The sequence below is a fragment of the Prunus avium genome, chromosome 1, assembly GCF_965620075.1.
Source record: "Prunus avium chromosome 1, drPruAviu1.hap1.1, whole genome shotgun sequence".
In the NCBI taxonomy this organism is placed as follows: domain Eukaryota; kingdom Viridiplantae; phylum Streptophyta; class Magnoliopsida; order Rosales; family Rosaceae; genus Prunus; species Prunus avium.
In genome coordinates this window covers 62190469-62218209 of record NC_142284.1, presented here as the reverse complement: position 1 = coordinate 62218209, position 27741 = coordinate 62190469, and the positions used below count along the sequence as shown (strand labels likewise).

The window sequence follows — 27741 nt, the reverse complement described above, 5'->3', positions numbered from 1 at the left end:
TACTCTTATTATTAAATTGTATAAAAAAATAATATAAAGACATGAATAATATGTATAATAAAACCAAAAGAAGAGGAAAACCGTACTTTATGTCATTATCAGACATCAGGAAAAGAGATTGGTCACGGGTTTCTCTTGACTCACATATACACTCAGGATACCATCAATTATATGCATTGCATATAATTAAAATTTTATATATATATATCCCAACCCCACCTATGCATTATGCATTATGCATACTGCGAAATTACTTTATTATATTGATTTTGTTTTGTTTTTGCTCCTACCGTACGTCGTAATTTCATTTTCAGAAAGATTCAATTTTATATGTTCATCTTTTTTATTCAGAAAGATATTTTTGTTCGAAATTTAATTCTAAAAAAGCATTTTTCTGATGTAAAATATAAGATAAACAAAATCAAAATGTAATCCAACTAATCAACCAACGACCCTCAAGACAGCTAGGTAGCCTACAAAAGCACTATCGGTTAGAAAGCGTAAGCCACAACCAAACGACAAAGTTATCATCAAACTTGTAACAATTACGTACCAAATGTTTAAAAGGAGGTATGGAGATATTTTGCACAATGTTGGATAAGGTATTTCTCTTTCAAATATAGAAAAATATTCAAACCCTTTCCGCATTAAAAAGATGTTTACAACATTAGTGAAAGAAGAGTAATTATATAAATAAAATTCATAGACTTATTCTATTTATTCATGTGACACATAATTTCTTTGTATACAAACAATTGTCTAAACAATTCTAAATTAATCTAATCTAAATAGAAGAGGTACTCGAAATTGAGTGTAAATGGCGGCCATTTTTCCTTTTACCCTAACTTACATGGCACGTGATACCTACTACATTATTGTATTAACAAAAGAACAATGTGTGTAAAATTCATATGAACATGCATGCCATGTGCATTCAAAAAAAAAAAAAAACCATACAAGTAGTACAAAAAATGGGACACCTGCATAATTTATACTTGAAAATACTTACAACCAAGTTTTGTTTCCCAGATTTTACATAGCATGCTGAAATTAGGTTTTCTACATTATTCTCTCTTTTGTTGTTGTTGGAATTAGGTTAGACAACTTGTTTTTCAGAAGGGATAACATTTGGTAACAGTAGCATTAGTTGATAGTTATGTCAGTTAATTAATATTTAACATATATCATCTGCCACATTATGTATATCTAATTTTCTAGAAAAAAAACAATAGAATAGGCAGTGAAAAATTTAAAAAACAAAAACAAAAAGAATTATAATTTTTTTAAATTATAATGATGAAAGAAAGGTCCAGGGGCACCGCTAAGGGGCTGTGGCCACCCTGTCCCGTTTTTTGAAATGTCACTTTCTCATCTTAAACACCTTAGCGCATACCCCTTCTATGTAGGGCCTGAAAGCTATGTAGATCTTTCTATTTACTAAAGCTCTCCATTTTTCTTTCAATTTCCTTCTCTCTCTCTTCTTTAATTTTTCTTCTTGTTCTTCCCCCTGTAAATTAATAAGATAGAGAGAGAGAGAGAGGGGCGAAGAGAGAGAAACTTTTTAAGGGCATGGTACGACATATTAACCATCTCTTATCTTGCCTACCACTTGCAGTTGCATAGCAGTTAATTGCTACAAAATAACTCTTTTATCAGCGATTTTTTGGTATAAAGAGGGCAGCGGGACGCCCAAGCTAGCTAGCTAGCTATATAGGAAAGGAGAGTGAGTATAGTGGTGCTTCATGAGCTTTAATTAGAGTTAGAGTTAGTTTTAATCAGTTTATGGCAATTGCAGCAACAACAACCTCATCATCATCAACTATGAGCGTTAACGACGAATCCAACAAGGTCGATCATGATCATGATGATCATAAAGATGGTGATGATGATGATGATGAGCATGAGCACGACATGGTGATGCCGGGCTTTCGCTTCCACCCTACTGAGGAAGAACTTGTAGAGTTCTACCTTCGCCGTAAGGTTGAGGGCAAGCGCTTCAACGTTGAGCTCATTACTTTTCTTGATCTTTATCGCTACGACCCTTGGGAGCTTCCAGGTACTAACTAACTGTATATATATACACACACGCAATACATATGTAATCAAAATTCTTTCTCCCTATCTAAATTAATCACATGTGAATTATTCAATCCAATTCAATCTAATCCTCGGATATTTATCGCTGTGTTTGATTGCGTGCGTGCAGCCATGGCAGCAATTGGAGAAAAGGAATGGTTCTTTTATGTGCCAAGAGACCGCAAGTACCGCAACGGGGATAGGCCTAACCGGGTGACTACTTCTGGGTACTGGAAGGCCACCGGAGCCGACCGCATGATCAGAAGCGAGAACTTACGCTCAATTGGGCTCAAGAAAACCCTAGTCTTTTACTCTGGGAAAGCTCCCAAAGGCATCCGAACTAGCTGGATCATGAACGAGTATCGCTTGCCGCATCATGAAACCGAACGATATCAAAAGGTACATATGTATATATGTATATTTAAACAAAAAATATCAAGTTTAATTAGGTCGCAATTACCATTGATGATTGAATCACGTTATACCCATTCACAATCTTCAACTTTACACACATACATATAAGACAAGTACAGCCCATATACTTTCAGTTTGCTTCGGACCAAGAAAGAAAAATAACTTTCAGTTTGCTAAACCTAGCTTAGCTAGCTCACAATTTCCAAATATTTGTCTTGAATTGGATCCCGATCGATTCTCTTTCATTCGGAGCGAATAATTTGGCAGGAATTTTGTCAAAAATTAATGAATAAAGATAAATAAAAAATTCCAGGGACAAGATTGAAAAATTGATCATGAGTTTCCGGGTTTGTTGTATAATTTTTATAGGGCTTAATCAGTCGATCTTAATTTGCTACTGAAATTCATATACAGCAAAGTACATGAACCCGTAGCTGGTAACTAGAAAGGAAATGAATTAAGAGAATATGCAGAATGGATGGATGACACAGATAATTTCAATTTTCCTTTCTTATTTGAGTGGATTGATGGATGGTTAATTTAGCTTGAATTTACTTTTCAGGGAGAAATATCTCTATGTCGAGTGTACAAGAGAGCTGGAGTTGAAGACCACCCATCGCTCCCTCGTTCCCTCCCGGCTTCCAGAGCATCCACATCGAGATCATCAGTACTTGTGGCTCCATCCACGACCATATCATCAGACAACAAAAAGCAGCACAATACTAGTACTAATATTAATAACAGTAATATTAACACAGTTCATAGTATCATGGAGAAACTCCAAGCTTTTAATGAAGGCCAAGCACAGCAATTTCATCAAGATCATGAGCATCAGGTGGATCAAAAGATGAGCGTCGAGCCTGAAGGAAGCAGCGGAAATTCAGATGTCACAACAGTCCTTGGGCTTTCCAAGCATAACGCCTACCACCACCACAACAACATTGGACAAGCTCATCATCATCCACTTGATCAGGAAGAAGGGATGGCGGCCTTCTTGCACCACTCAAACTCAAAGCAAGCAGCGGCTAATTGCTTTTCACTGATCCCCAGTAGTACTAATTCATCTGCAATGCTCTTCACCGCGGGTTCTTCTTCTGTTTCGTCCTCCAACATGAATGCAATTGATGATCTTCATAGACTTTTGACCTACCAACATGTACAGCAGCAGGCTGCTGCATCTTCCAGTCATCACCAACAACAACATGTACATCATCATGTGGTACAATACTATGATGATGCTCATCATAATGCCCAACCCAACAGCATTTTCTCCACTTTCCCTGCAGCAGCACCACATGTACAATCAGCTATACCGCCGCCGCAGCAGCTGGCCTCCAACGCACTTCCAACCGCTTTCTCTGACCGCCTATGGGACTGGAATCCAATCTCAGAGACAAACCGGCCGGACTACAACAATCCATTCAAGTAATCAATCAATTAATTACATATATAGATAAATATAGCTATTAATTCCACCAATGCACTACTTAATTAATTAGTTATATATGCTCGCTACGTCTAAACTCTAATAAATGATTTGTCTAGCTAGCTGGTTTGTCGTTAATAATCCAGTACTTTAATTCCTTAATGTTCTAGCTAGCGTATGCATACTTTTTCCTTTAATATATGTGATGACTCATGTATATCATATGTTGCTTTGGCAGGGTTTTGGTTTAATGGGATATTAATTTAATTAATTAATTCCTATACTACCTTTTGTTAACATGTGATCGATATAACCCTCACTGTGTTTGAATGAACGAGTGCCTGCATGAGTGGAGGTGCTTAATTAGGGTTTCAAAGTCATATATATGGGGTGACTCTTGTATCCCCTTGTTTGTTTTTTCAGGATCGTCTCTGAACCTCTATAAGATTTCAAACTAACTAAGAAGTGTCAATGAAGTAGATGTTATTAGAAGTGATGATTATAGGTTTCGCTATATCCACTTCTGGTGTTCTCAAAGTATCCTCAGCATAAATTATTTTTAAGCTCAAAAGGTTCATTATGTGTTGTTAATGATTAAATTATAGGGGCATTATTTCGATTTTCATCCCATTAGGGGACGTGCAATTTACCTACAAATAATATGACCAATAACATATCTACTTGTGTATATTCAAAATAATGTACCTAATTGAATTAGTGTCTAATACAACACGAGAGTTGTAAAATAAACAATCTAAAAGTTTCGCTAATGAGGTATAGCTTAGTTGGTTGAGCTCTTCTACCTCTACCTATGTGGGTAGAGGTTTGAAAATTTAAAATCAAAGAAAATAAAGAAAATAAAAGGAATAGGGGAAACCGCCCCCTCCACGCATTAACACAATAGATGGGCCACAAGAGTAGTGAGGATGTCATGGCTCATAACTGAGAAAGTGTTGCAGATGTAACTTGTAAAGGAGGTCGTTGCACCCCAGTCTCTACACATGCGCAAATTGGAATACATAAGTCTTGTATTGTTCTTCATGTGATATATTATAAAATAGAAAGGAGTTGGATTAATTGAGAGAGTACAAAACAGACACGCATTCACAGGGAGAGCAGAGAGAGCAGATAATAATAGCAGATATTATATATTCTCATTGGGATCCGGTCTAGCTCCAGGTCAAGTCGTTCTTTGTGTTTTGGGGTGGGGATATATATAATAATAAGTTAACAAAACTGCGTGTGAAATGAATTGGTAGGTTGGAGTTATTATTATTATTATAACCTAAAATACGTATTACTGACAAGTCAACGAGACCCGCAGGCGAGCAGCTGTGCGTGCGTCGTCACTGTCATGGTGGCGAGCTACTTTGGTTAATTTCGTGTGGATATGATATTTACCTATCCCTATAGGCTATTAGGAGGAGCTGCTCTACTTGTTTCTTTCTTGATTCATATATATATATATATAGAGAGAGAGAGAGAGAGAGAGAGAGAAGAGAATCTAGGTAGAGAGGTCCATTCCATATGATGCATATCATATGATGGCATTGCAAATTGCAATTCGCACGCCAGACTTTTAGACTAGAGCTATGTATCACTTTGGCACAAATGCTTCTTCTAGAATATATATATATATATATATATATATATATATATGGTGAGACTAATTTATAGCTATTATTGCCCTCTCTCTTTTATTTATTCCTTAATTAATAGATGGTGAGACTAATTTATATCCGTTGCTTGGCCTAAAAAGATATATAGCAACCGCATGCATGTTGTTGACATTCCAGAAATTCTATCCTGTTAGCTAAAAGCCTATATACAACCTAGCACAAGAGAATCTTTAGCCCCAAAAGGTGATCAGGGCTGGTCCTGATTTTTAAGTCACCTCGGCTCATAAATTATAATGAGACCCTTAATTTCTCTTTGCATGTATGCATATAATTTTTTTAGCTTAGTAGTTTAATTGAATTAAAATAACAAACAAATCACAAAACTAGAAGAATTAAACATTTTCTTGATGGAAGTGTTTGATTAATTGCATATTTCTGGTTCCAAAGTCAATTAATAATTTTTAAATACAGGGCTTTGTTTTGTTAAAGATTTTGAGTGGTTTTTATTTGGGCCTTATTTTGAACTCCCCAAAACTTTATATTTATAATGGGCCTCAACATATTCCTTTTACAAGTATTTAAAAAGTTTGGGGCCCCTTGTTCAAGGGCCCGAGACCATCGCCCTCGGGGCCCAGGCCCAGGGCTGTCCCTGACTGTGGTATATAGGATTTAGGAGTTTCGAGTTTTGCGTTTATGCACAACTCTATATACACTCCAATGTAAAGCAAAGATATTTCAAAATATTAATATCTTTTTCTATTTGTGGGAGATAAATGTATATAACATTATATTGTGGTGTGTGTACAATAAGGGGTAATTAAAGTATCAATTACATAAGAATACGTCAGCTATTTAAAATATGAAAAAAATCTCCTAATTAATATGCACAATTCATACCAACATTCTCCCACAAGTTGGTGTATAGATATCTCCAATACCCAACTGGTCAAGTGACTTGAAGAACTCAATTGTAGATTGTCTTCATAAGAATATCATAATTGGTCTTCAATCTTCACAAATGGAAAATCAATTATTTCAGCCTCAAATTTCTCTTTAATGAAATATCGGTCAATTTCAACACATTTAGTGTAATCATGTTGCACATGATTCTATGCTATGTCAATATATAGCAACCTTATTATCACAATGCAGTCTTATAACTCTCTTAGGTTACTTTAAGTTTGCCAAAAAGTTTATATGCCAAAATAATCGCAAACATGCATCTATACTCAACCTCAACACAAGATCTTGCAATATCTTTTGTTTCTTACTTCTCCAAGTCACAAGATTACCACCAACAAAAATAAAATACAGAAAGTTAGAATGCAATGATAGAGCCAACCCAATCTACATTGATATAGCTCTTCACATCTAGGTGATGATGTTTGGAGCATACTAATTTTAGTCAAAAAAATTCATTACATTTTTTTTCTCTAAGATTGGAAGATGTTAGATTTTGATCCAGCAACTTCTATTATCCTAAGAAAGTAATTGAAATCTCCCAACTCTTTTATCTCAAATTCAGTTTTCATATACATTTGCAAATTTTAAATTTCATCCTCATTATTGTCAGTAGCAACTATATTATCAACATAAACGATCAAACCAATTTTTTAATCATTTTTTTCCACTTAAAAAATAAGGTGTAATCGTAATTACTTTGTTTGTATTCAAAGTTCTTCATAAACAAAGTGAATCTGGCAAACCATGTCGTTGCCAATTGTTTAGCGCTTATAATGACTTCTTCAACTTGCATACCATTCATTTTTTTGAAGTTGTCATGAGACCTTGAGGAAAATCCATATATATTACTTCTTTAAAATCACCATGCAAGAATGCATCTTTACGCAAAATTGCAACAAAGGTCAAACATTGTTAGTAGCTAATGAGACAAGAACAAGAATTGTATTGATCTTTGCAAGAGCCAAGGTTTTTTGACAATCTACACCATACGTTTGTGTGTACCCTTTACCCTGAAGGATGTTCTAGATTTTCTTAGGTTGGTTAAGCCACTTAAACATAAAACTTTTCAAGAGAAGTAACAGAAGCAAATGGTTGATTTTAGAGATTTAACCTAAATCTCTTCCATGGATCTTTTGATTCAAAGTGCTGATATGCTCAAGAATCTACATTTCTCAAATGTTAAAGGAGGGGAAAATGTACTCATTCTCTAATGAGCACTCATACACTTATTTTAGTGTCCCTACACAAATGACTTGAGACCAGCCATCCTCCCAATTGAGCGGATATAGTGTATGCTGGTCTTTACAGATCATCAACCCAGTTGTACGATCCTCTGACTAGGAACCGTTTAGGGTATAAGCTTGAGAGGAAGGGTCCCTTGGATCTAACTTCTTTAGATCACTTTCCTCGTCTAATAGCCCATGGACTTGTCGTTCAAATAACTTAAATATTAATGAAACTTTTATCTGAAACGACACTATTGCTCATATGATTTAACTTCGATAGGTAGTAACTGAAATATCCTTAAAAGATTTAATCTCTTGATTGGTTTTTATGACATATATCCAACATACCCACAATTTGAGCTTTCATCTGTCCACAATACCATCAATATGGTGAATATCCACTTGTAATTAATCAACTATGAGAACCATAAAATTTTATGGTGCTTAGAATGTATTTTATAAATTTTCAAAACTTTATGGAATTCTTGGGAATTCATTTGAATTAATAAGATTTGTTGTAATTAGAAGTATACAAGAAAATACTTATAATTTCTTGAATGGTTACTTGGATGTCATGAGATGAAAGTGCATGTATAGTTATGAGTTCATGGCATTTTTTAGTGAATTTTTCGGAGTTTGGATGTATTTTTAATGAATCTTTGGAGTTATTCCACTTAAAAATTGACGCATGAGGCGTTGTGATTGTGCAGCGCTTCAAAAAGGATAAAAAATGGAAAACCATGGGATAAAAACCCATAAGTGGTAGGTTCATCTTCTTCCTTCTTGGATTGACAAAACAATTTTCAAAAGCTCAATGAATCGAGCCCAACAATCTAAGGTAAAAATTGAGGATTGTTGGTTAAGTTTCGAAATTCCTTCAATTTAGAATTTTTGACTCAGCTTCAATTACATGATCTGAGGTGTTAATTAAGTTGTTTGTTGTTAATTGAAGTTTAATTTAGGATGGAAGATCACTCGTGCTCTAATGGTAGAAGAGAATTGAGGGTGGGGTGGCACAGTTTGATGGGCTCAAGGAGAGCTTCTAGATGGTGGCGACTAGCTACACACACCATTGCGATCAGAATCGTTGGATACTAATAGGTCGATTCGCATGACTTAAGGTTGCGTTTGGTTCATAGGAAATGAGGCTTGGGGATGAGAAATCAATTGTTTTCTCATGTTTGGTAAGTCCATGTATGGGAAATAGTTGCCTGGCACATGGGAACATAAGGGGAAAATGTAACCCTCCTTCCCCCTTGGGAAAGTTTGGGAAAACAGGCCATCATTAAATTCACACTTTTCATGACCATTTTGTCCACATTAACAATTTAAAATTACAATATAACATTAAATACATTATTTTATCATTTGATTTTATAACAAACTTTGTTTTACATTCTTACACAAACCAAATATGGGAAAGAAAATATAGTGGTATTTCCATGTTACTTTCCCAACATTACCAAACATGGAAAATGAATATTCCATTTTCCATTTCTTAGAAAATGACATAGGAAATGATTTCCGGATCCACAGATAAATGGTTTAACCATTAGGTTGGCTGGTTTGGAGGAAAATTTTTAATTTTTTAAATTACCAAAATGCCCCTGCACTTGAAATGTTTGTAAGAATTTAATTTCAGTTCGGATTCGAGTCCAAGAAAACAACTCACTTTCCAGGACCACAAATCAAACATAAACCTAATTGGTTAAAAGTTTGAGTAACTAACCACTTAGGAAAAACCTCTAATTCTTGATTTCTTATTAATCTATATTAATGCATTGCGTAACTTATGAGAGTTTCACTGTGTGTCTCCTGGGTGAAGTATTAGTACAAAACTCTATCCATGCTTGCATAATTTCCATATACTAATTAATTTAGTTGGGCTTGGTAGACGATAATACGTTAACTTATGAGAGTTTTTTTTAGCATACGCTTGTCCTAATTTCAGTGGATGCATAGCCATATGACAAGTGTCACATGGTTAAATGATCGTATTTCAATTAAGAAATTGTTATTGTTTGCATTTTATCCTCAAAGAACTTCTAAATTACACATGTTTTTGTGAAAACAAAAAAAAACAAGGAAAATGTTTAATATTTTTGTTCGGCATATAACAAAAAGAGAAAAGAAAGAGAAAAAAGAGCTGAGCCAAATAGCCAATAGGTAGAGGAGAGAGAAAGTGGGAATATGTGAATTTCCAAGTGAAACCCTTTTTTGTATATTTCCCGGAGCTAGCGAGTTGTGATATCTCAGCCCTTCCTTTAAATCCTCCCATCCTATCCTGCATTCCCTGCTCTCTCATATAAATATAAATATAAATATTTATATTTTTCTCTCCGATTCAGTCTTCTTATAACTTATACTTACAACACCTTTCTGTCTGTCTAAAAATTTAAATTTATTTATCAACAACAACAAACAATTAGAATCCCCAATTCACCAAATCAACAAACCCTAATTTCCCATTCAGAAGAAGAACATCCAATTCAATTCCGGCACTATGTCCCTCTGAGTTTCCCTTTCGTACCTCTATTCTCCAATAGGTAGCAGCTGGGATTGATATTAAAATTCAAACACAGACAGAGAGCATAATGGAGGGCAATCCGCACCCAGTACCTCGAACAGTGGAGGAAGTCTTCAGCGACTTCAGAGGCAGACGCGCCGGCTTGATTAAGGCCCTCACCAGTGGTTCGCTCGCTTTTTTTTCTTTTAACCTCTTAATCTTATTTCTTTTACTTATCTATGTATGCATATTTGGGTCTCTTTGAATTTCCTGTAATGCTTTTACTTAATTTTTTTATTTATAAATTTTCTGCAGACGTTCAGAAGTTTTATCAAGAGTGCGATCCTGGTGGGTTCTCTTATCTTTTCTTATGTTTATGCTTCTTGTTGTTGCAGTAAGGGCCATTTTTTGTGTTTTTTTTTCATGTATGTGTTTGTTCATTTTAATTTCTAAATGCTGGAGCTTGATTTGTAATGTGAATTTGCGGTGCCATGAGTATGAATAAAATACCCAATCTCTTTAGCTGTAAGTTTTCTTTTTTGGTTGTATACAATAAAACTAACTGCTATTGTAGCACTTGGAACACAAAACATCCTCACTTGCTTCAGTTTTACTAGATTCCCCATCTTGATATATAGAGGCACCAGTCTTTATACGAAGAAGTAAAAATACTTTCCAAAATTAAGGGTTTTGCACATTGAATTTCATGGCCTCCCACACCCGGTACACTGGCCTACTGTTGTGGAGCAAGGGTCCTGAAGTCAAATTTTATAACTTCCTGACTGATTTAGGTTGTTTGACTTCTGTCCTAAGGTTTTGCAAGTGCTGTATAAAATTAAAGTCCAGAAGTGGGTGAAGTTTTTACATATATTTTTCTTTTAATTGGTTTCTAGTTAAATGGATTTGAATTTACCACATTTTCCAAGTTGATGCACAATCTGGGCGGTAAGTGCATGTTCAATAGACTCATTACAATCAATTAGATTATTGGAGGTGAATTTGCCACCTTGGAGGTGGGGCTGTCATTTCCGATGGTTTGTTCTTTTCTTCTTGATGATTACATTATTGTAAACATTTAGTCTTTCAGCGGATCTTTCTGTTTATTACTTTCTTAGTGGCAGTTGAGCAAGAACAAATTCTTTCCATTTATTTTGGTGCAAATTACAATTTTAATATTCTCACCTTATGTGTTTGGAGTAATAAAATATCTAAAAAATGAATATCTAAGTTTTGATGTATCAAGTTTGGTCTTATTTCTTTAAGTATGCATGAAAATGATATTTATATGCCTCATTTAATTTATTGTTGAACACATGACCAGAATAGTACTTGATGGATGTTTAGTCGCCGTACAATGTGCTTAAGCATCTTAAGTGCTACTTTGGCGTAATTTCAATATCTTATGTGGTTATGATAGTGTATTTTTTTCATTTTGTTTGCTTTTTCTTAACACAAATGTTCTGCTTGTAGAGAAGGAGAATCTGTGTCTGTATGGACTGCCAAATGAGGCATGGGAAGTTAACCTGCCTGTTGAGGAGGTGCCTCCTGAGCTTCCCGAGCCAGCATTAGGCATAAACTTTGCTAGGGATGGGATGCAGGAGAAGGACTGGCTATCACTGGTTGCAGTTCATAGCGATTCATGGTTGCTTGCAGTTGCATTTTACTTTGGTGCACGATTTGGGTTTGGTAAGAATGAAAGGTACGAAATAGTTTTTCTTCTGCATGTATCTTTTATTATCAATGGGGAAATGCACAAGCTATCTTGATGAATTTTAATGTTGGCGTACTCTTGGTGTTAATCTTATCGTAGCCTGATACTTTCTTTATCATATGCAAAATTCTCAGTTGCACCAAATATCGAATCTATTATTCATCCTTAGCTATTCTTATGCAAACATGTTGAGATTTAACAGAGGTTACCCTATTACAAGGAGGAAAAGCATGATTTGGTATATTGAGTTTTATTTCTTTCAGAACTGTGCTCCTACTTTAATACAGTTGTTAGAACCCAAATTATTGCAAGGTTTTTTTTATTAAAAAAATCTCCATATCTGCAACTTTTAATGATAGAATTTTCAAATGCAGTAGAGAAAAGAGTTACCTGCCATATGAAGCATTGAGCCAACACTTTCTGTTGACAATCTTATTATCAGCTGAATCCTATGCACCTTTTTCAGTGCATAAGTTCATGCATTTAGTGGCATCTTATTATTGATATTTACCTTGCATATGATGTGATAAGCGGTTTACATATCACGTTTGAATAAGATATTTATGTGAACCAAATATGGCATCATACATGGGCGGTTAAAGTAAGGAAGATTTAGAAGTTCTGTTTAGAGCCAATTCACAAATTCAATGCATCTACTACTTACTGAAACCTAGTTTAAAACCTACCTCCTTTTTTATAGACTAAATTCTGATGGAAATGTTTCTTTTTTTGTTTTAAATTTGTTTGCTATCTTTATGGCTATATAGTACAAAAATTAACATATCCTTTACATCCTAGCATTTAATCATGTTGAAGAATCAAATAATGCTTGGTATGGTAGCGTTAATGACTGATATTCTTGCATGGAGCTGAAATTGGAGGCCCCTTTCATATTATATGTTTTGTGATTACTCTTTTTTACACATAGAAAAAATCACTGAATATGAGATTTCTGCATATACTTTAGTGATATGTAGGACTTGGCCTACTGTATCACGAATGTTACAGGTATTGACAGACTCGTCTGCATGAGTCAAGGATAGAATGAGTAACAGTATCCAGGGTTCTATTAGCAGGGTAAAGAAGACACATTTGAAAAGCGACTCTATAAGTGGTGGGGGTGTTGGGGGGGACTCAAATTCAAGCAGTGGCTTCTTTGAACCTTAATCCTCAATTGGCTCCTGATTGAGCATTAATTGGTTCCTTCTCTAGGATTCAACAACTGATTGACAAGAAAATTTCTGTTTTGCTTAAGATAATCGATATCCCACTTCATAGTTTCCATTTTCCCGAACTCCATACATGATAAACTTCTTGCATGATCTAGATAGGTTATGTGAGTGTTTTCCTAGCCACAATTAAGTTTCTGATGCTGTATGTATTAGGTGCAACATTATGTTCTAGTAGAAAGCTGCCTACCTCTTTTGCCCCTTTAGATTCAGGATGCTAAAAGGTATTTTACAGTTGATTAAATTGAATTTTCAAACAAGCCTTCTGTCACTCTGCAACAACCGCTTGGAATAAGTCTTAGTGTCCTTTCATTTCTGAGGGCTTCTATCATTTTCCTTTTGGTAAATTACAAGGCTGTCTCTTACTCATATTTAAGTAGCTCATGTTAATGGCTACTTGCATTAGACAAGAATACTGACATGCCATAACATTGATAGAAGAATTGAGAATCTTATCTGTACATGATAGGTGTTGTATTTTCTTCTGTTGAGAACAGATTTAAATTCTTAAAATATTGAAAATTGGTTTCTAGGATTCAATTTGCCTTGACCTATTCTGAGCCCCACCTTTTTAGACTTTTCATTACTTGGCTATAAAAAAGTAAACGGACGAGTTTGTAAAGTAAACATGAGCTATTTTGACTTGTTCAATTACAATGGTTTTACTGCAATATCTGGATTCAGAAACGTATACAACATTCGTGTATTTGTATGTGTATATATAATGTATGTATGACTGTATGTGCAGGCAACCAAGGGCTTATATAATTAATATAACAATATTGAAGACTAAATACAGATGATATTCTTCTGTCTACTGGGATCCTATTTATTTCATTTTTGGCTATCATAGAGAAGTTGTGTACAAATTTTGGATAGATGGTGTGGGATCTGAATGCGGATGGATAGAATTTTGATTAAGGTCAACATGCAAACTTTTATGACTGATAAAACTTCTTCCGTTTAGTATTATATTGTTGGTTGTATATAATTTCTACGATGTTGGACCAGTGGATTTCTTTGTTGTTGATGTGATTGCGAATGTCAGAGTAGAGTCATTCATGCTGTAGGATATGGAAACATAACCCTTGCTACAAAAGCCAAGTGATAGGAGCTAACATTTCCCTCAAATTTAATGTATATTAGCATATCAAGGTGGTCATAATTTTATTTGGCTTTGGAACTTGCAGGAAAAGGCTTTTTCAGATGATAAATGATCTCCCCACTATATTTGAAGTTGTGACAGGAAATGCTAAGCAACCAAAAGACCAGTCTGCTCCTCACAACAACAGTAGCAAGAACAAATCTAGTGGAAAGGTGGTAAGTGGATTAGTTTGCATGATTTTGTTTGTTGTTTATATGTCTTCCTTCTTTAGCCTTTTTTTCTTTCCCTATAGTTAATTCTAGCTGTTGCTTTTTTTGGTGCTGCCTTAAAGCAGTCTCGGCAGTCTGAGCTCCCCCAAAGCAAAGGAGTAAAGATGTCTCCGCTGCCCAAAGAAGAGGAGGAAAGCGGGGAAGAAGAAGAAGAAGATGATGAACAAGGTGCGACTTGCGGGGCATGTGGAGACAACTATGGTGCTGATGAGTTCTGGATTTGCTGTGATGTGTGTGAGAGATGGTTCCATGGAAAATGTGTAAAGATTACACCTGCAAAGGCTGAGCATATCAAGCAGTACAAGTGCCCAGGTTGCAGTAGCAAAAGGGCTAGAGTTTAAATCTAGTCTGAATTTGCAGAACAAAACCGTTCAAAGAAAGCAGATGAGGGTTTACAACTATCATTACAATTTGGAGTAAAACAGAGTCAGTTGTCTATCTTAGTTAATGAATTTGAATGATTGCAAATGGGATTCTAAGTTTTGCTACTCTTTGTTCTTGTTCTGTCTAATTTTCTCAGGAATTTGTTTCTAATATGAATAGTCAGTTATAAATATGCCTTTGTAGTTTCTTGGTTTGATTCTGAATCATTTATTCATGTGTTTATGCATTGTTACTTACTGTTTGGAGGCTATAGTTTTTTGTTGTTTTTGCTGTTTTCTGATGTTCTTGTTGTCCTTAGTATTAATACTACAATATCATCTTCTATAAGAAAGCACAGATATTGAGCAAGTTGTTGGTGCAGTCGTGGAGTAATGGTCCATGCAAAGAATGGTTTCTGGTAAGTTTCACTGAGAGATGTTGTACTGGAAGATTTTGGTTTGATTATAAGGTACCAAAGTTGGGGGGAGAATTGGATATGCCAACAGTTTTATCGTGTTGACTAGGAATTGCTCTGTCAGGACTTGAGGCTTTAGTTGATCACTCATCGGAGCATGGGAATGATCTCCGGGTTCTGGAATGTAGCTGGAAAGGTAATCTGTGGTTGTGCAGCAGTTCTTACTCTTGAGCAAGTAAAGACCAAGCATGGATGCATGCTCTGCTCTGCTCTGCTCTTCCCTCTCTGAGGAATGAGAGACGGGAGCTCTTTTCATTTCTAGGCTGCTGAATTGAAGAGAAAAATGTCTGTTCACGAAAGAGTTACAAAGAGAGGGAGACAGACAGAGCGACCAAAATGAGAGCGATTTTCTTTTGTTTTTTTTATATTTATTTCTCAGTTGGAGCTTGTCTGATATTAAAAGTTCTTCTATCCGTCTTTTACGATTTAATATACCTTTCTGGTTTTGTAGAATTTCAGAGGCAGTAATTCTTACCAATGTTAGAACAATAACGTGCTATACGGATCCTCTTTAATATATTAGTACACGGCATAATATGATTATGTTTTCAGTTACTACCACGCTCCAAAACTGGCTGTTTTGTACTTTCTATTATTAATTAGCCACAATTTAATTAGTGCCTCCGTGGGTGCCTTTATTTGGATCCAAATAGATCTCAGGCAAACCCTATCGGATATTTTTGCCGTCAACTTCCCATTTTACCTTGATTTTCAATATTTATTTATTTTTGTATAAAAGACATCTAAAGAAAAAAGGAAGGAAAACTAAAACCCACCACACCCACCCGCCCCACCGTCCCTAGCCATATTTATTTATTTTCAATGGCCACGAAAGTCCGCGACCATTATAGGCGTGTGGTGGGAAAAAAACCTGTATATTACGGGTATAATACTGGTTTGCTATCTCCAACTAATTACATTTTGTTATACATGATAATTGTTCCTCATAGTGGCACGTGATTAGTTGAGAATAGCAAAATAGTGTTATACCTGTGACATACAAGTTCTTCTAGTGTGGTGGCTAGTGAGTCCTTGGTGGTGGTGGAGATGTAGAGGGTATGGTGATTTTTTTTTTAAATATTTTAAATTTGACTGAAGTGTAAATTACGAATTTTCTTGATAAAAAATTTCGGATGGGTTCACTTATGTAATTTTTGGGTTCAAATACAAGCACCCTTCTTCTTTTCTTTTTATTTTTTATTTTTTATTTGTTATATGTTGTTTTGTGTTTTGTGATTTTCTAACGGCCAGGATTAAAACGCTAGGTAAAGCTGCGTTGATTGAGAGTGATAAGATATTCCTGTATCCGGAAAAACACACACTTTTCTTGCATCTCTTTTACAAGCTATAACAGCAGCAACAGCAATAGCATAGCAGCGTGGTGTCATTGACGACGACGATGACAACAGTAGTACTCTCTCATTTCCAGTCCCTTGGGCTTCCCAAAGTAAGAAAAGAAACTCTCAACTTCACCCAATTTCTGTGTTTCTTCAGTAAAGTGTTTCTCTAGTAATTGGACAGTTAGAGCGGTACGTAGTAGCAGACGTGCCTTTGACACATTTCATCATACATGTTGTAGGCCAAACTATGTGAGAGAGAAGGTTTTTGATGGTTTATTAGTTTGCTGCAGCAGTTCCCTGCTAGAAGCTACTGCAGTCGTGCTCTTACATGTCAAAACGCTATAAGGATTGCTGGGTTCTGCAACACACAACGCAAGCTGTTTACGAGGTAAATTGCACATCTCAGAAGTTTTTTCTTTTTCTACTTTTCGCTTACCTTTCACGTATCTGCTTTGCATAGCGTATTGCATTATATATGAGAGAGTTTACAGTTTCAGTGGCAACATAATAAGAAATTGCGTCAAACCAACATTTTCAATCTTTTGAGGTTATTATTCTTTTGTAGTCCGCATAAGAGGGGTCATGCTCGTTTATCCAGGCTGATATATGCAGCTGGTTCAGGTTGGTTGTTTTCAGATAATTGACTATTATTACAAGCCTTTTCAGTTTACTCTCTTTCTGTTTGTTCATGTTTTCTGATGTTTGTAATTTGAATTATATATTTTTCATTTTGGTTTTGCAGGTTTAGAGGCATCTATTGCAGATGTAGAAGGCAATCTCATAACATTGAAATCCGCCAAGATTGTCGTAGAGTCCCAAGAAGATAATAAGATACAAGTGAGCTTGCAATGCAAGATCTAATCGAAACACCGTTAGAACACACATGCATTTTAAGTGACATGATTATTCTTGTGATAATTCATAGTAGTTTATGCATGCAGGTGAATGAAGGATTCAAGTATTCCTAGGCACGTTTATGATGGTATAGGAAAACGAATAGTGTTCAAAGTATCCAGATAGTTTGATTGAATCAAGCTTTGGGAACATTTTGTTAGAGTTAAAGGCTGCAGATAAATTGTTCTCATTTTAATGAAAAAGTGTACAGCAATTTAATTGCCTGATTTTGGTTGTATATGTTTTTGCGTTTTCTGTGTCTAAGGGTTTGGGACCTTATATTGCAAGTGCTTGTTTTGTTCCATTGCCAGGTTAGAGTAGACTTGACTGGGGATGACACAGAAAAAGTTTTTGATAAGGTTTTGACAAACTTGGCACGCACAGCACCACCAGTTCCCGGATTTCGCAGACAAAAAGGAGGTACATTGATGTATCCCTGATTTCGTTGGAATTAATACAAAACTTCTTACCTGATGTCTGGAATATACTGCACAAATATAAGGTAGAGGTCAACTTTGGATGACCTTTTATATCTTGCAGTCAAAAGAAGGCAAAAGAAATTTTCTTTTTGGTTTATTTTGTATCATTTCAGTTTCGGAAAAGGGACCTTTTATTTTCAGTTTTGATATGCTTAGGATTGTGTATCCATATATGCAAAGGTTAACTCAGCCATTTATTGAATATGCTGCATTAGAGTGCATGGATGTGGGAATTCTAAGCCGATAGCATCTATCCTTTCTCCTTTTGATTTATAAATGCTTAGTAACTTTTGAATTGTGAGTCCGTAAATTTTGACTATAAATTTTCCTTTTCATGTGCTTTGGGACTACTCCAGGAAAAACATCAAAGGTGAGTGGTTTTATTCTTATACTTAATACTGATTTATTTTTTTGTGATAAGAATTTATTATTGAATTTCACTAGTCGATGTGAGCCCTGCATAATTTAACTAGCTCTATCAAATCCAAATTTAATAAGATTCTTGTTACAAATTTTGCAGATTTTGATGTAACCACATTGTAATGGCTCAGATATTGGTTCATAAGTTACACATTTAAATATAGCATGACCACATTTTCATGTTATACTATTCACACACGACTGGCATTCCATAACGAGATCAATTACAAAAGTTCAATGAACTTAAGTTGCTAGGTGTCTTTTAGTTGATACGCTGTCAGGTCTTTTATGAGCTTGGATATTTGAAAGTACCTTCATTTGATTGGTGCATCCATTTGTTCACACTTGTGAAATTAAAATTTCTGGGGTGCCAATTTATGTTTTGAAACCATTTTGAAGTTCATAGGCCCCCCCGTTCGTATGCTTTAGTCTTTAGCATTGTTCTTTGATGGCTAACCTAAAACTTCCCTCAGGTCCCAAAAAGCTTTCTTTTGGATATACTTGGTAAGGAGCGTGTCACAAAGTTTGTCATACAAGAAATAATAAGCTCTACCGTGGGTGATTATGTAAAGAAGGCAAGTCCTGGTCACCATTCACTACGTTGTCTTTCTTATAAAACTCAGGCAACCTTCTAAAATCTCTCATCATTTTCAGGAAAACTTGAATGTGAAGGAAAACAAAATCAACACTACTCAAACAGCAGAAGAACTCAAACTCTTGTTTAAACCAGGAACTGAATTTGGATTCAATGCTATACTTGAGCTCGAAAATTCAGAAATTGAGACACCAAGCTGAATCTCTCGAAGGATGGTTAGAGTGTGCTAGTGTTTCATAAATAAATAAAAACAAAACTGAAGTTTTAAGAAGAAATTTTTTTCTATCCTCTATTATTTTGAAGTGTTTAATCAGTAGTATATCTTTTCTGGGTACACTATTTGTAAATTTTATGTACCCATAGAAACGAATGCTTCCTCTACTCTCCCCAACCTCAGCCTAATCTTTTTGTCCTAATTAAGCACAATTACTCAAATGTCACAAATAGAAATATTTGTTGTGAGATTTAAATTTCATAATCTCTGAAAAGACTTGTGTAACCTAGAAATAAGACAACTGATTCCTTTTAACGTATCGGTGTGGCACCTCTATAGGTGCACAAAGACTCTTTGTCAAAGAGTCATGGCTTACTGCAAAAACGGCAAGCCACAAGTCACAAGTGGTTAACATATATGAATCTTATGTCTTTATACAAGAATTTCCAAATTTTCCATGTTGCCTCGCCCCATTTTAAGGAATAAAAAGGGACAATGTCATAGATTCTGGTGTTAAATTGGTAATTATCCAAATTACAAATCCATAACAAAAAAGAAAATTCTGTAAAATCTAATGCAGGTATACTTTGGAATAAGTCAATCTCTCAAGTGTCACCGATTTGACAAGTCGATAGAGCGAGAGGGTGATGCCAATGAAATGAGGACCTTAAAACGAGCTTATGCAGAACATGTTCAATCCACCAGGAGAAGCCAGATCCTATATATGGTTGGAGTCTTTGATCTTGATTGGAAACCAGGTCTTAGATTTTCATGAATTTCTCCAGATTTGTACAAGTTTTTTATTGATACTTTCTGGCTTGAAGTTGTCTCTTGGTGCACTTTCATGTGCTTTGTGTAATTAAAGTCATGTTTAAACTATATTTCTAATCATCACACTATTATATTAACAGGCAAGGAATACTATTTTCACCGCTAATGTTATCTTATTAGACAAATACTTATATTGTCAGACTAGAAATTTTGTGAGGTTCTTATTGTGCTCTTGCCTCTAGGGCTAACCGAAAGATATAAGGTGGCACCAAAAGTAGACTGAGAATTCAAAAGTCTGAATATATACGGTGTGACAGGAAAAAAAATATAATTCAAATCATTAAACTCAGCTAATATTCTATAGTAAATTCCTAAGCACTTTGGCCTTGGGTTCTAATACGAAAGTGGAGGAATTTACTATAGTATTTCTACTACCTGGTGTTTAAACAAGTCCCCGATCAAGCTTCTTCTCAACCTGACATCTTGATTCCCTGGAAGTGGAGGAAGACGAGGTTGATGCAGCATTGCTACCTGAGCCAAACATAAGCTCGTCCTCTAGTCATATGTGAGCTACAACCTCATGGATACCCTCCTTCTTCAACATATATTCACTTAACCTTCAACAAGAGTTAAGAATTCAGTCATTAATTTGCACCTTGATGTCATCTTTCATTTGCAAATTGCTCAAAGAAGTTGGTCACTTCAAGTTCGTACGAAGTTCGTACCGTTAAGGGAGGGGTTGGAAGATTGAATAGTTTTAGTGATTGGATTTCCAGAAGAAGAAGAAAGAAACGAAAAAAAAAAGACTAAACGAACAAATAAATGGATTTGTCTAAATAACACCTTGTAATGTAAGCTGTTGTTACTTGATGTTGCAAGAGCATCACTAAGCCATTAGGTGTGTCCTCATTAGCATGAAAATGGCAAGTTTATTGGTACAGGTTACCAATAGTCTCCGCAAGAACATATCCCATCACTGAAGCAGTGAAACCTGTTATTATCCCTCAAAATAATTTTCCTTCCCTCCAAGTTAGATATCATCTTCATAGCTGTATGGCAATCCCAGCACACCCTCAGATTCTTCACTACCCTAATCACTGCCTCTGCATCAGTAACCAGAAGAGCGAAGCAAACTGCTAACTTTTCACTATGAGTACCCACCATCTCTTCTTTCTCCTCCTCCTCAACATCTCTTAGCACACAGGTCTTATCAGCCATGTACCCAGAATTTCGCATTTTCCTCCCTAATTCTGCCAATAGCCTATAAACATCGTCTGACCGCTCATGTGATCTGTCTCCCACAATGAACTTGTGCAACTTACCTTTGTATTCAACCCAACTCCACCCAGTTGCCTTCTTCACCCCTACTTTTCTCATTAATTCTCTAACTCTCACCACATCATCCCACCTGCCTGCTGAGGCATATATGTTTGAAAGTAAAATGTAGTTTCCTGAATTATGTGGTTCAAGCTCAAAGAGCGTGCTTGCAGCAAACTCCCCAAGATCGATTCTTTTGTGAATTCGGCTAGCATTTAAAAGAGACCCATAAACCCCAGCATGTGGCTCCTTCGGCATGTCATCGATAATTTTTTTTGCTTCATCTAGTTTACCCACTCGACCTAACAAATCAATCACACACGCATAATGATCGGCATCAGGAGCTTTGATTGACTCAAAAACCTTCCAACCTTCTTCTAACATCCCTGCATGGCTACATGCCGTAAGAACAACAATATATGTTACACGGTCCGGTTCAACAAATTCTCCTTTCATCTTCGACAGTAGTTTGACAGCTTCCATTCCATGACCATGAGCTGCAAACCCTGCAATCAATGTGTTGTAGGAAACCACATCTCTTGTTGTCATTTCTTGGAATGTTCTCTTGGCATCATCCATGCTTCCACATTTGGAGTACAAGAATATCAAAGAATTGTATCCTGATATACTTAGCTTAATATGATTTTTTCTGACAATACTGATAACCCAATTTCCTATGTCTAAGGCCCCAAGATGTCCACACGCGGAGATGACACTAACCATAGTTACCTCATCTGGTTTGGGATCATCAGCAGCAGTAATCATATCTTTAAAGAGATCAATTGCAAGAGCTGACTGCCCATTTTGAGCATAACCAGAAATCATCGAGTTCCATGTGACAACATCTCTTTCTAGCATCTTATCAAAGAGCTCTCTAGCTGAAGCCAAATCCCCAACCCTTGTATATGCTGATATCATGGCATTCCAGGTAACAGTGTTCCTAGACAACCCCAATTCATCAAAAACTTGTCTAGCAGCCTGGAGGCTCCCACGCTTTGCATACATACCAAGCAGCGCTGTCTTGGCAAAATAACTTAAATGTATCCGCTTCTGGTTGAGCTTTTGAACAAATGAATCAGCAAGGGAGCAATCACCACATGACGAACATGCTGAAATGACAATTGCCCAAGTAGTTTCATTTGGTTGATCCCTGGAGTTCATCATATCATCAAACAATTTTAAAGCCTCCTCCGGAAATCCGTTCTGAGCATAAGCGGAGAGCATTGCATTCCAGGATACAACATTTTTCTCTGGAATTTCATCAAAATACCTCCTTGCATTCTCCAAATCCTTCATCCTAGCATACCCAGTAACCATAGCAGTCCAAGTGACAACATTCCTCTCAGGCATCATATCAAAGAGTCTGCACGCTTCAGCTTTATTCCCCCAGTTCCAGTACCCAAAGATCATATTATTCCAATCTGCAAGAGTTCTCTCATACATTTCAGCAAACACATCTCTGGCGTTCTCAACCGGGCCATATTTTGCATACAAACCCATGATGGCATTGCGAACGTAGGGATCAGAAGCAAGACCCAATTTCAGGACATGGGCATGGAACTCAATTCCTTTACTGCCGGCAGATTTGATCAAGACAGGGTACACAAAGGTACCGATCCTTAAGTCATAACACTGCAGCTTTTGATACAGAGAAACAACTTGATTAAAATGGGCACTGCCCAAATTGGAGTAATATTTGAGCATAGAGATGAAGACATGGATATCGGGGCGAGGTGTGGAGTTGAAGATGAGACGGGTATAGGGCGGCGGGGCACGGAGGCGTGTGCATTGGGAGATGAGCAGTGACACCCATTGGCTATGGTGGTGGAGGGAATTTTGAATGAGCTGCGCATGAAACTGCCTTAGCTGACTCAAATTGCTTATCTTGCATGCTAAGCTATCCAACTGTGACATTGAAAAATGCCCAAAATTCATATAAATACGTCTCTTTTCTTTATCAGACTATGACTCTATGACCAAATAATAAAATGGCTTATCGTTTTTATTTTCCAAACGTTCATTAAGTTCCGAGAACTTGGGACTGCCATTTGCCAGAAACTCTAATCTTGGTTGGTTAAGGTTTTCAATTTAAGACCATCACTTCTTTCTTTTTGTTTTTACGAAACAAAGAAAAACTTATAAAGAAGAGGCTGATCCCCAGTTCCGACGTTTGGTGCATCAAAATAATTGTCCGATAGATGGTCTACATTAGATACTTCACACTTTCGTATGAGGTAACCTTATTATTTGGCGTAGCGAGAAACAAGGTGTGGTTGCCAAATTGAGTGCTGAAGTTGAATATTGGGGTATGTCACAAGGTAGTTGTGAATTATTGTGAATCAGAAATGTGTTGACGAAGTTGGGCTTTGAGCTTAATAAACCTATGTAGTTGTATTGTGATAATAAAACGGTCATCGGCATTGCTCATAATTCAGTTCAACATGATCGAATTAAACATGTTGAAGTGGATAAACATTTTATCAATGAGAAGTTGGAGGACAATATTCACTTACCGTTTGTTAAGTGTGAAGATCTAGATCAGTTGACAGGTATCATAACTAAAACAATGTCGAGCCGAGGTTTTCATAGCTTACTTAGCAAGTTGGGCATTAATGATATCTATGCACCAACTTGAGGAGGAGTGTTAAATGAATTAATTTAGGAGATTTACTTCATAGTTTGTATTGTTGGTTATTCATTGTACAATCAGGATTTTAGTACTTTCCTTATTTCTTACTTGTAAACCCTATGTACTCCTATATAAGAATAATACAATATACAAAAAATTCCCCAAATATTTTAGCATGAGAGACTGTGGCATTTTTGGGTCTTCGTTTCCCAGCATTGAACATCTTCTATTTCTATCTCGTGGGATTAAACATAGGAGTTTCATTCCTAAGAAATTCATTTCATGAACCAAACATGCCCATGTTTGCCTCTATCACTTGATTTTAACATTCAATTACTTTTTCCATAGTTAGAGGATCTTACTCGATTGTTAATATCATAGTTGTTGATTTAGCAAGGCTGCTATTTCAGCAAATGTATGGTTGCATATTTTGTGCTTTAAGACTATATTTTTTTTAATATAAGTGACAGTTTAAACTACAAGAGGGAGAAAGGTTTCTCACATACATACTACCATGGTGTTATGAGAGTTTGAACTTAAAACCATTAATTTGCAAATCAAAATCTTTTTCTATTGAGTTAGACCCCATTGACGCTTTAAGAATAATTAATGGAATAATGCGTTATAATGATAATAATTGCATGTTATTCTCCAAATAGATGCAGACAAACCAGATTGTTCTTTATGCTTGTTTTGGACGACTCCTTCCTACAATCAATTATTAATTGAGTGCTAACTCTCATCCACCCAATTTTCTCACCTCATTTTTTAATTGTGTATATATTAATATACTCTTAACTCCTCCTATGTTCCTTTTACTGGCCTCGTTTGTTAAAGAGGACTAGACTAGACTAGACTAGCAAAATGCTTACATTTCATGTACATGGAAGGCATGATATGGATATTGTTGTCTAACTTGGAGGATAAGAACTATCTATAAGAGGTTGATGACTAAAACTTATCCCCCTTAATCCCCTTGAAAATGGTTGGATGAGGAGGAATAAGTTTTAGTCATCAACCTTTTATGAACAGTCATCCCTAATCCTCCAAGTTAGACAACAATATCCATATTATGCCTTGAATGCACATGAAATGTAGGCATTTTCCTAGTCTAGTCTAATCATCCCTATCAAACAAGCCCTAGTTTTTTTTTTTTTTTTTTTGGGTTTTCAATACTAGTCCCTGAATTTTTTAAAGTTCTCATTTTAATCTTCAAACTCTCAAATCAATCTATATGATCCTTCATCGACTAGACAGTTACACATCAATGCATTATTAAGGAGGACTAGACTAGACTGGACTAGACTAGCAAAATGTCTACATTTCATATGCAATCAATGCATAATATGGATATTGTTGTCTAACTTTGACTTGGAGGATGAATGACGACTATTCATAAGAGGTTGATGACAATGATGAGTAAACCTTATCCCTCACAAGCCCCGTTTGGGATTCTTTTTTGGCCAAAAACCGGTTTCACTTTAAAGTTAAACAATTTAAGGTGTTTAGTAAAAATCAAATATGATGATTATTTTAAAAACAATGGCCTCCTCAAAGCAGAGAATAACTTTTAATCAATTCCCATAATACCATCATTAATGTTTAAAAATGTCACCATCTATGACCACCACCGTCACCTCCACCTCCATCTCCATCACCACCTCCTCCACCACTACTACCACCACCCCGCCACCTCCACCCCCACTTCCATCCCCACCACCACTGGTGCCGCCGCCGCCACCGCCACCACCTTACCTGCACCTCCATCACCATCACCACAACCACCACATCCACCTCCACCTCTACCACTACCACTACCACCACCACCACCTACCACCTCCACCACTACCACTACCACCACCACCACCTACCACCTCCACCACCACCAACTCCACCTCCACCTCCACTTATACCACTACTACCACCAACTCCACTTCTACCTATACCACCACCACCACCTCTACTACCACCACGCCGCCACTACCACCACCACCATCACATAGTTAGCACATAACACTTTCGACATCATATATATTTTAGTCATTATTAACAGTTACAATAGTTTTATATTAAAATTTATCAACAACATCATGTCCATTTTAGTACTTATCCACAGTTACAACAGTTTTATATTAAAATGTACTAAACCATTTTGACCCTGCTTTTTGTACTGATAACACTTTAAAAATATTATTTTTCAAACATGGAACTATTTTACTTTACAAATAATTATTTTCAAAGCACACTAGAAGCAGCTTTTTAAAAAGTGACAACAATGGCCATAATCCCACCATTTTCAAGGGGATTAAGGGGGATAAGTTTTAGTCATCAAAATTTATAATCCTCATTCTTCCTCCAAGTTAAGCAATATATTCATATTATGCCTTGAATGCACATGAAATATAGGGATTTTACTAGTCTAGTCCTCCCTATCAAACAAGTCCGCATTTGAAAGAGGCTGCCTAATATTATTATTTTTACATTGATATAATTCATAATTAAAATTGTATTATTTAGTTATGTAGGATGGTGGTGGTGATGAAAATGATTCGCTCCACTTTCTTGCCAATTATTTTCGGAAAAGGAAAACAAGAATCTCCCCCAAGATCTTTACAATTTGTTGTTCTTTTTAACCCATGTAGTGTACTTGCTTGCTAACTATTTGTCATCTACAGATGCATGATATTCGTAATCTAAATTATTTTTGGACTCTTGTGGAGCAAATAGTATAGGATTAGTAGTGTGACAAGGAGTGCGCGCGCTAGCTTTTGTTAGGAAATTGCATGCAATCTAAATTAAATCTTCCAAAGTATTGCATGTGATCTGCCCAACATGTTGTAATAAGGATTGGCTGACACTCATTAATCTAATATACAATGTCTTGTTTCTTGTTTACTATTCTTTGTCTTTGACTAGGATCTACATGACATGACTTGACAAAGATTGTCGATTCCTAATCATATTTATATTTTCTTATTACAAATTTAAAAGATTATAATGATGAGAGAAGTGATTGAAAGAGGTGATTGTGGACTGCCCTCATAACATGCATTTTTATTTCTATAATAGGATCAAATAGACCTTTCTGTTAGGAAAATCCAATTCTATATATTTGAGCATCTCCATGGAGAGCTAAATTTTGTTGCATATTAGCTTTTGTCATTATGAAGGTTTTAAACACTTTGAGCAAAATGCATCGTCTCTAAATACAGAGACTCGGAATCCGAACTCATATGGATCAATGTGTTGAGTTAATACTAATAATTTAGTAATTTCTTTATTTCTTTATTTAGGCATATAAACCATTACCACTTGGCTTGAACTTTCAATTTTTATTTTTAACTATCTAAACTATGTAAGTGTTGCAAGCCACCACATAGATCTAACTCCATTAAAATTTCCATTAAGTTTACAGGCATTTGCATCAATTAATTATAACTCAAAATAATTTTTTTTAAACAGAAAAAAAAGTTAACATAATTATACCATACTTCCCCTACCCCTTAGCAAAGCCAATTGTCACCCACCCTACGCATATACACCATAATCCATAACCGCACAATATTGAGAATTTTGAGTGCCACAATATTCATATTTATGTGGAAATTTGATACTCCTTTATTGAGGAGTACATGTGTTTCTTGCATTGTATGTATGTGAGCTTATCTTTTAGTCTCTTTTAGAAAACTTGTTTCTGTCA

The 27741-nt window shown here is 35.9% G+C and overlaps 4 protein-coding genes across 9 annotated transcripts; 3 read left to right on the top strand and 1 right to left on the bottom strand.

Annotated features, from left to right (window-relative positions):
- The first annotated feature begins 1471 nt into the window (after positions 1-1471).
- On the top strand, positions 1472-4326 carry LOV1 (NAC domain containing protein 35). 3 transcript variants are annotated; one of them, XM_021969050.2, is made up of 5 exons: positions 1472-1723; positions 1796-2056; positions 2207-2475; positions 3053-3915; positions 4155-4324. In XM_021969050.2, exons 2-5 carry the CDS (start codon positions 1822-1824, stop codon positions 4165-4167), a joined length of 1380 nt encoding a protein of 459 aa, XP_021824742.2. In that variant the 5' UTR covers positions 1472-1723; positions 1796-1821; the 3' UTR covers positions 4168-4324. The 3 variants fall into 3 exon arrangements, with proteins under 3 accessions (XP_021824742.2, XP_088108494.1, XP_021824741.2); XM_088252368.1 differs by having other exon boundaries at positions 1472-2056; positions 4155-4326; XM_021969049.2 differs by lacking the exon at positions 4155-4324 and having other exon boundaries at positions 1472-2056; positions 3053-4140.
- Positions 4327-9991: 5665 nt separating this feature from the next.
- On the top strand, positions 9992-15122 carry AL6 (alfin-like 6). 3 transcript variants are annotated; one of them, XM_021968884.2, is made up of 5 exons: positions 9992-10415; positions 10546-10578; positions 11701-11929; positions 14361-14487; positions 14610-15122. In XM_021968884.2, the coding sequence occupies exons 1-5, from the start codon at positions 10319-10321 to the stop codon at positions 14883-14885; spliced, it is 762 nt and encodes a 253-aa protein (XP_021824576.1). In that variant the 5' UTR covers positions 9992-10318; the 3' UTR covers positions 14886-15122. The 3 variants fall into 3 exon arrangements, with proteins under 3 accessions (XP_021824576.1, XP_021824573.1, XP_021824574.1); XM_021968881.2 differs by having other exon boundaries at positions 9994-10415; positions 14361-14490; positions 14607-15122; XM_021968882.2 differs by having other exon boundaries at positions 9996-10415; positions 14361-14490.
- Positions 15123-16669: 1547 nt separating this feature from the next.
- On the top strand, positions 16670-20261 carry LOC110765630 (uncharacterized). 2 transcript variants are annotated; one of them, XM_021968796.2, is made up of 8 exons: positions 16670-16829; positions 17013-17110; positions 17288-17343; positions 17465-17559; positions 17928-18036; positions 18452-18465; positions 18989-19090; positions 19170-20261. In XM_021968796.2, the coding sequence occupies exons 1-8, from the start codon at positions 16782-16784 to the stop codon at positions 19308-19310; spliced, it is 663 nt and encodes a 220-aa protein (XP_021824488.1). In that variant the 5' UTR covers positions 16670-16781; the 3' UTR covers positions 19311-20261. The 2 variants fall into 2 exon arrangements, with proteins under 2 accessions (XP_021824488.1, XP_021824489.1); XM_021968797.2 differs by having other exon boundaries at positions 16671-16829; positions 17016-17110.
- Positions 20262-20296: 35 nt separating this feature from the next.
- Positions 20297-23547, bottom strand: LOC110765758 (Pentatricopeptide repeat (PPR) superfamily protein). Its single transcript, XM_021968984.2, has 2 exons — positions 20939-23547; positions 20297-20712 (listed from the first exon to the last, which is right to left on the bottom strand). The coding sequence occupies exon 1, from the start codon at positions 23345-23347 to the stop codon at positions 21038-21040; it is 2310 nt and encodes a 769-aa protein (XP_021824676.2). The 5' UTR covers positions 23348-23547; the 3' UTR covers positions 20297-20712; positions 20939-21037.
- Positions 23548-27741: the final 4194 nt, after the last annotated feature.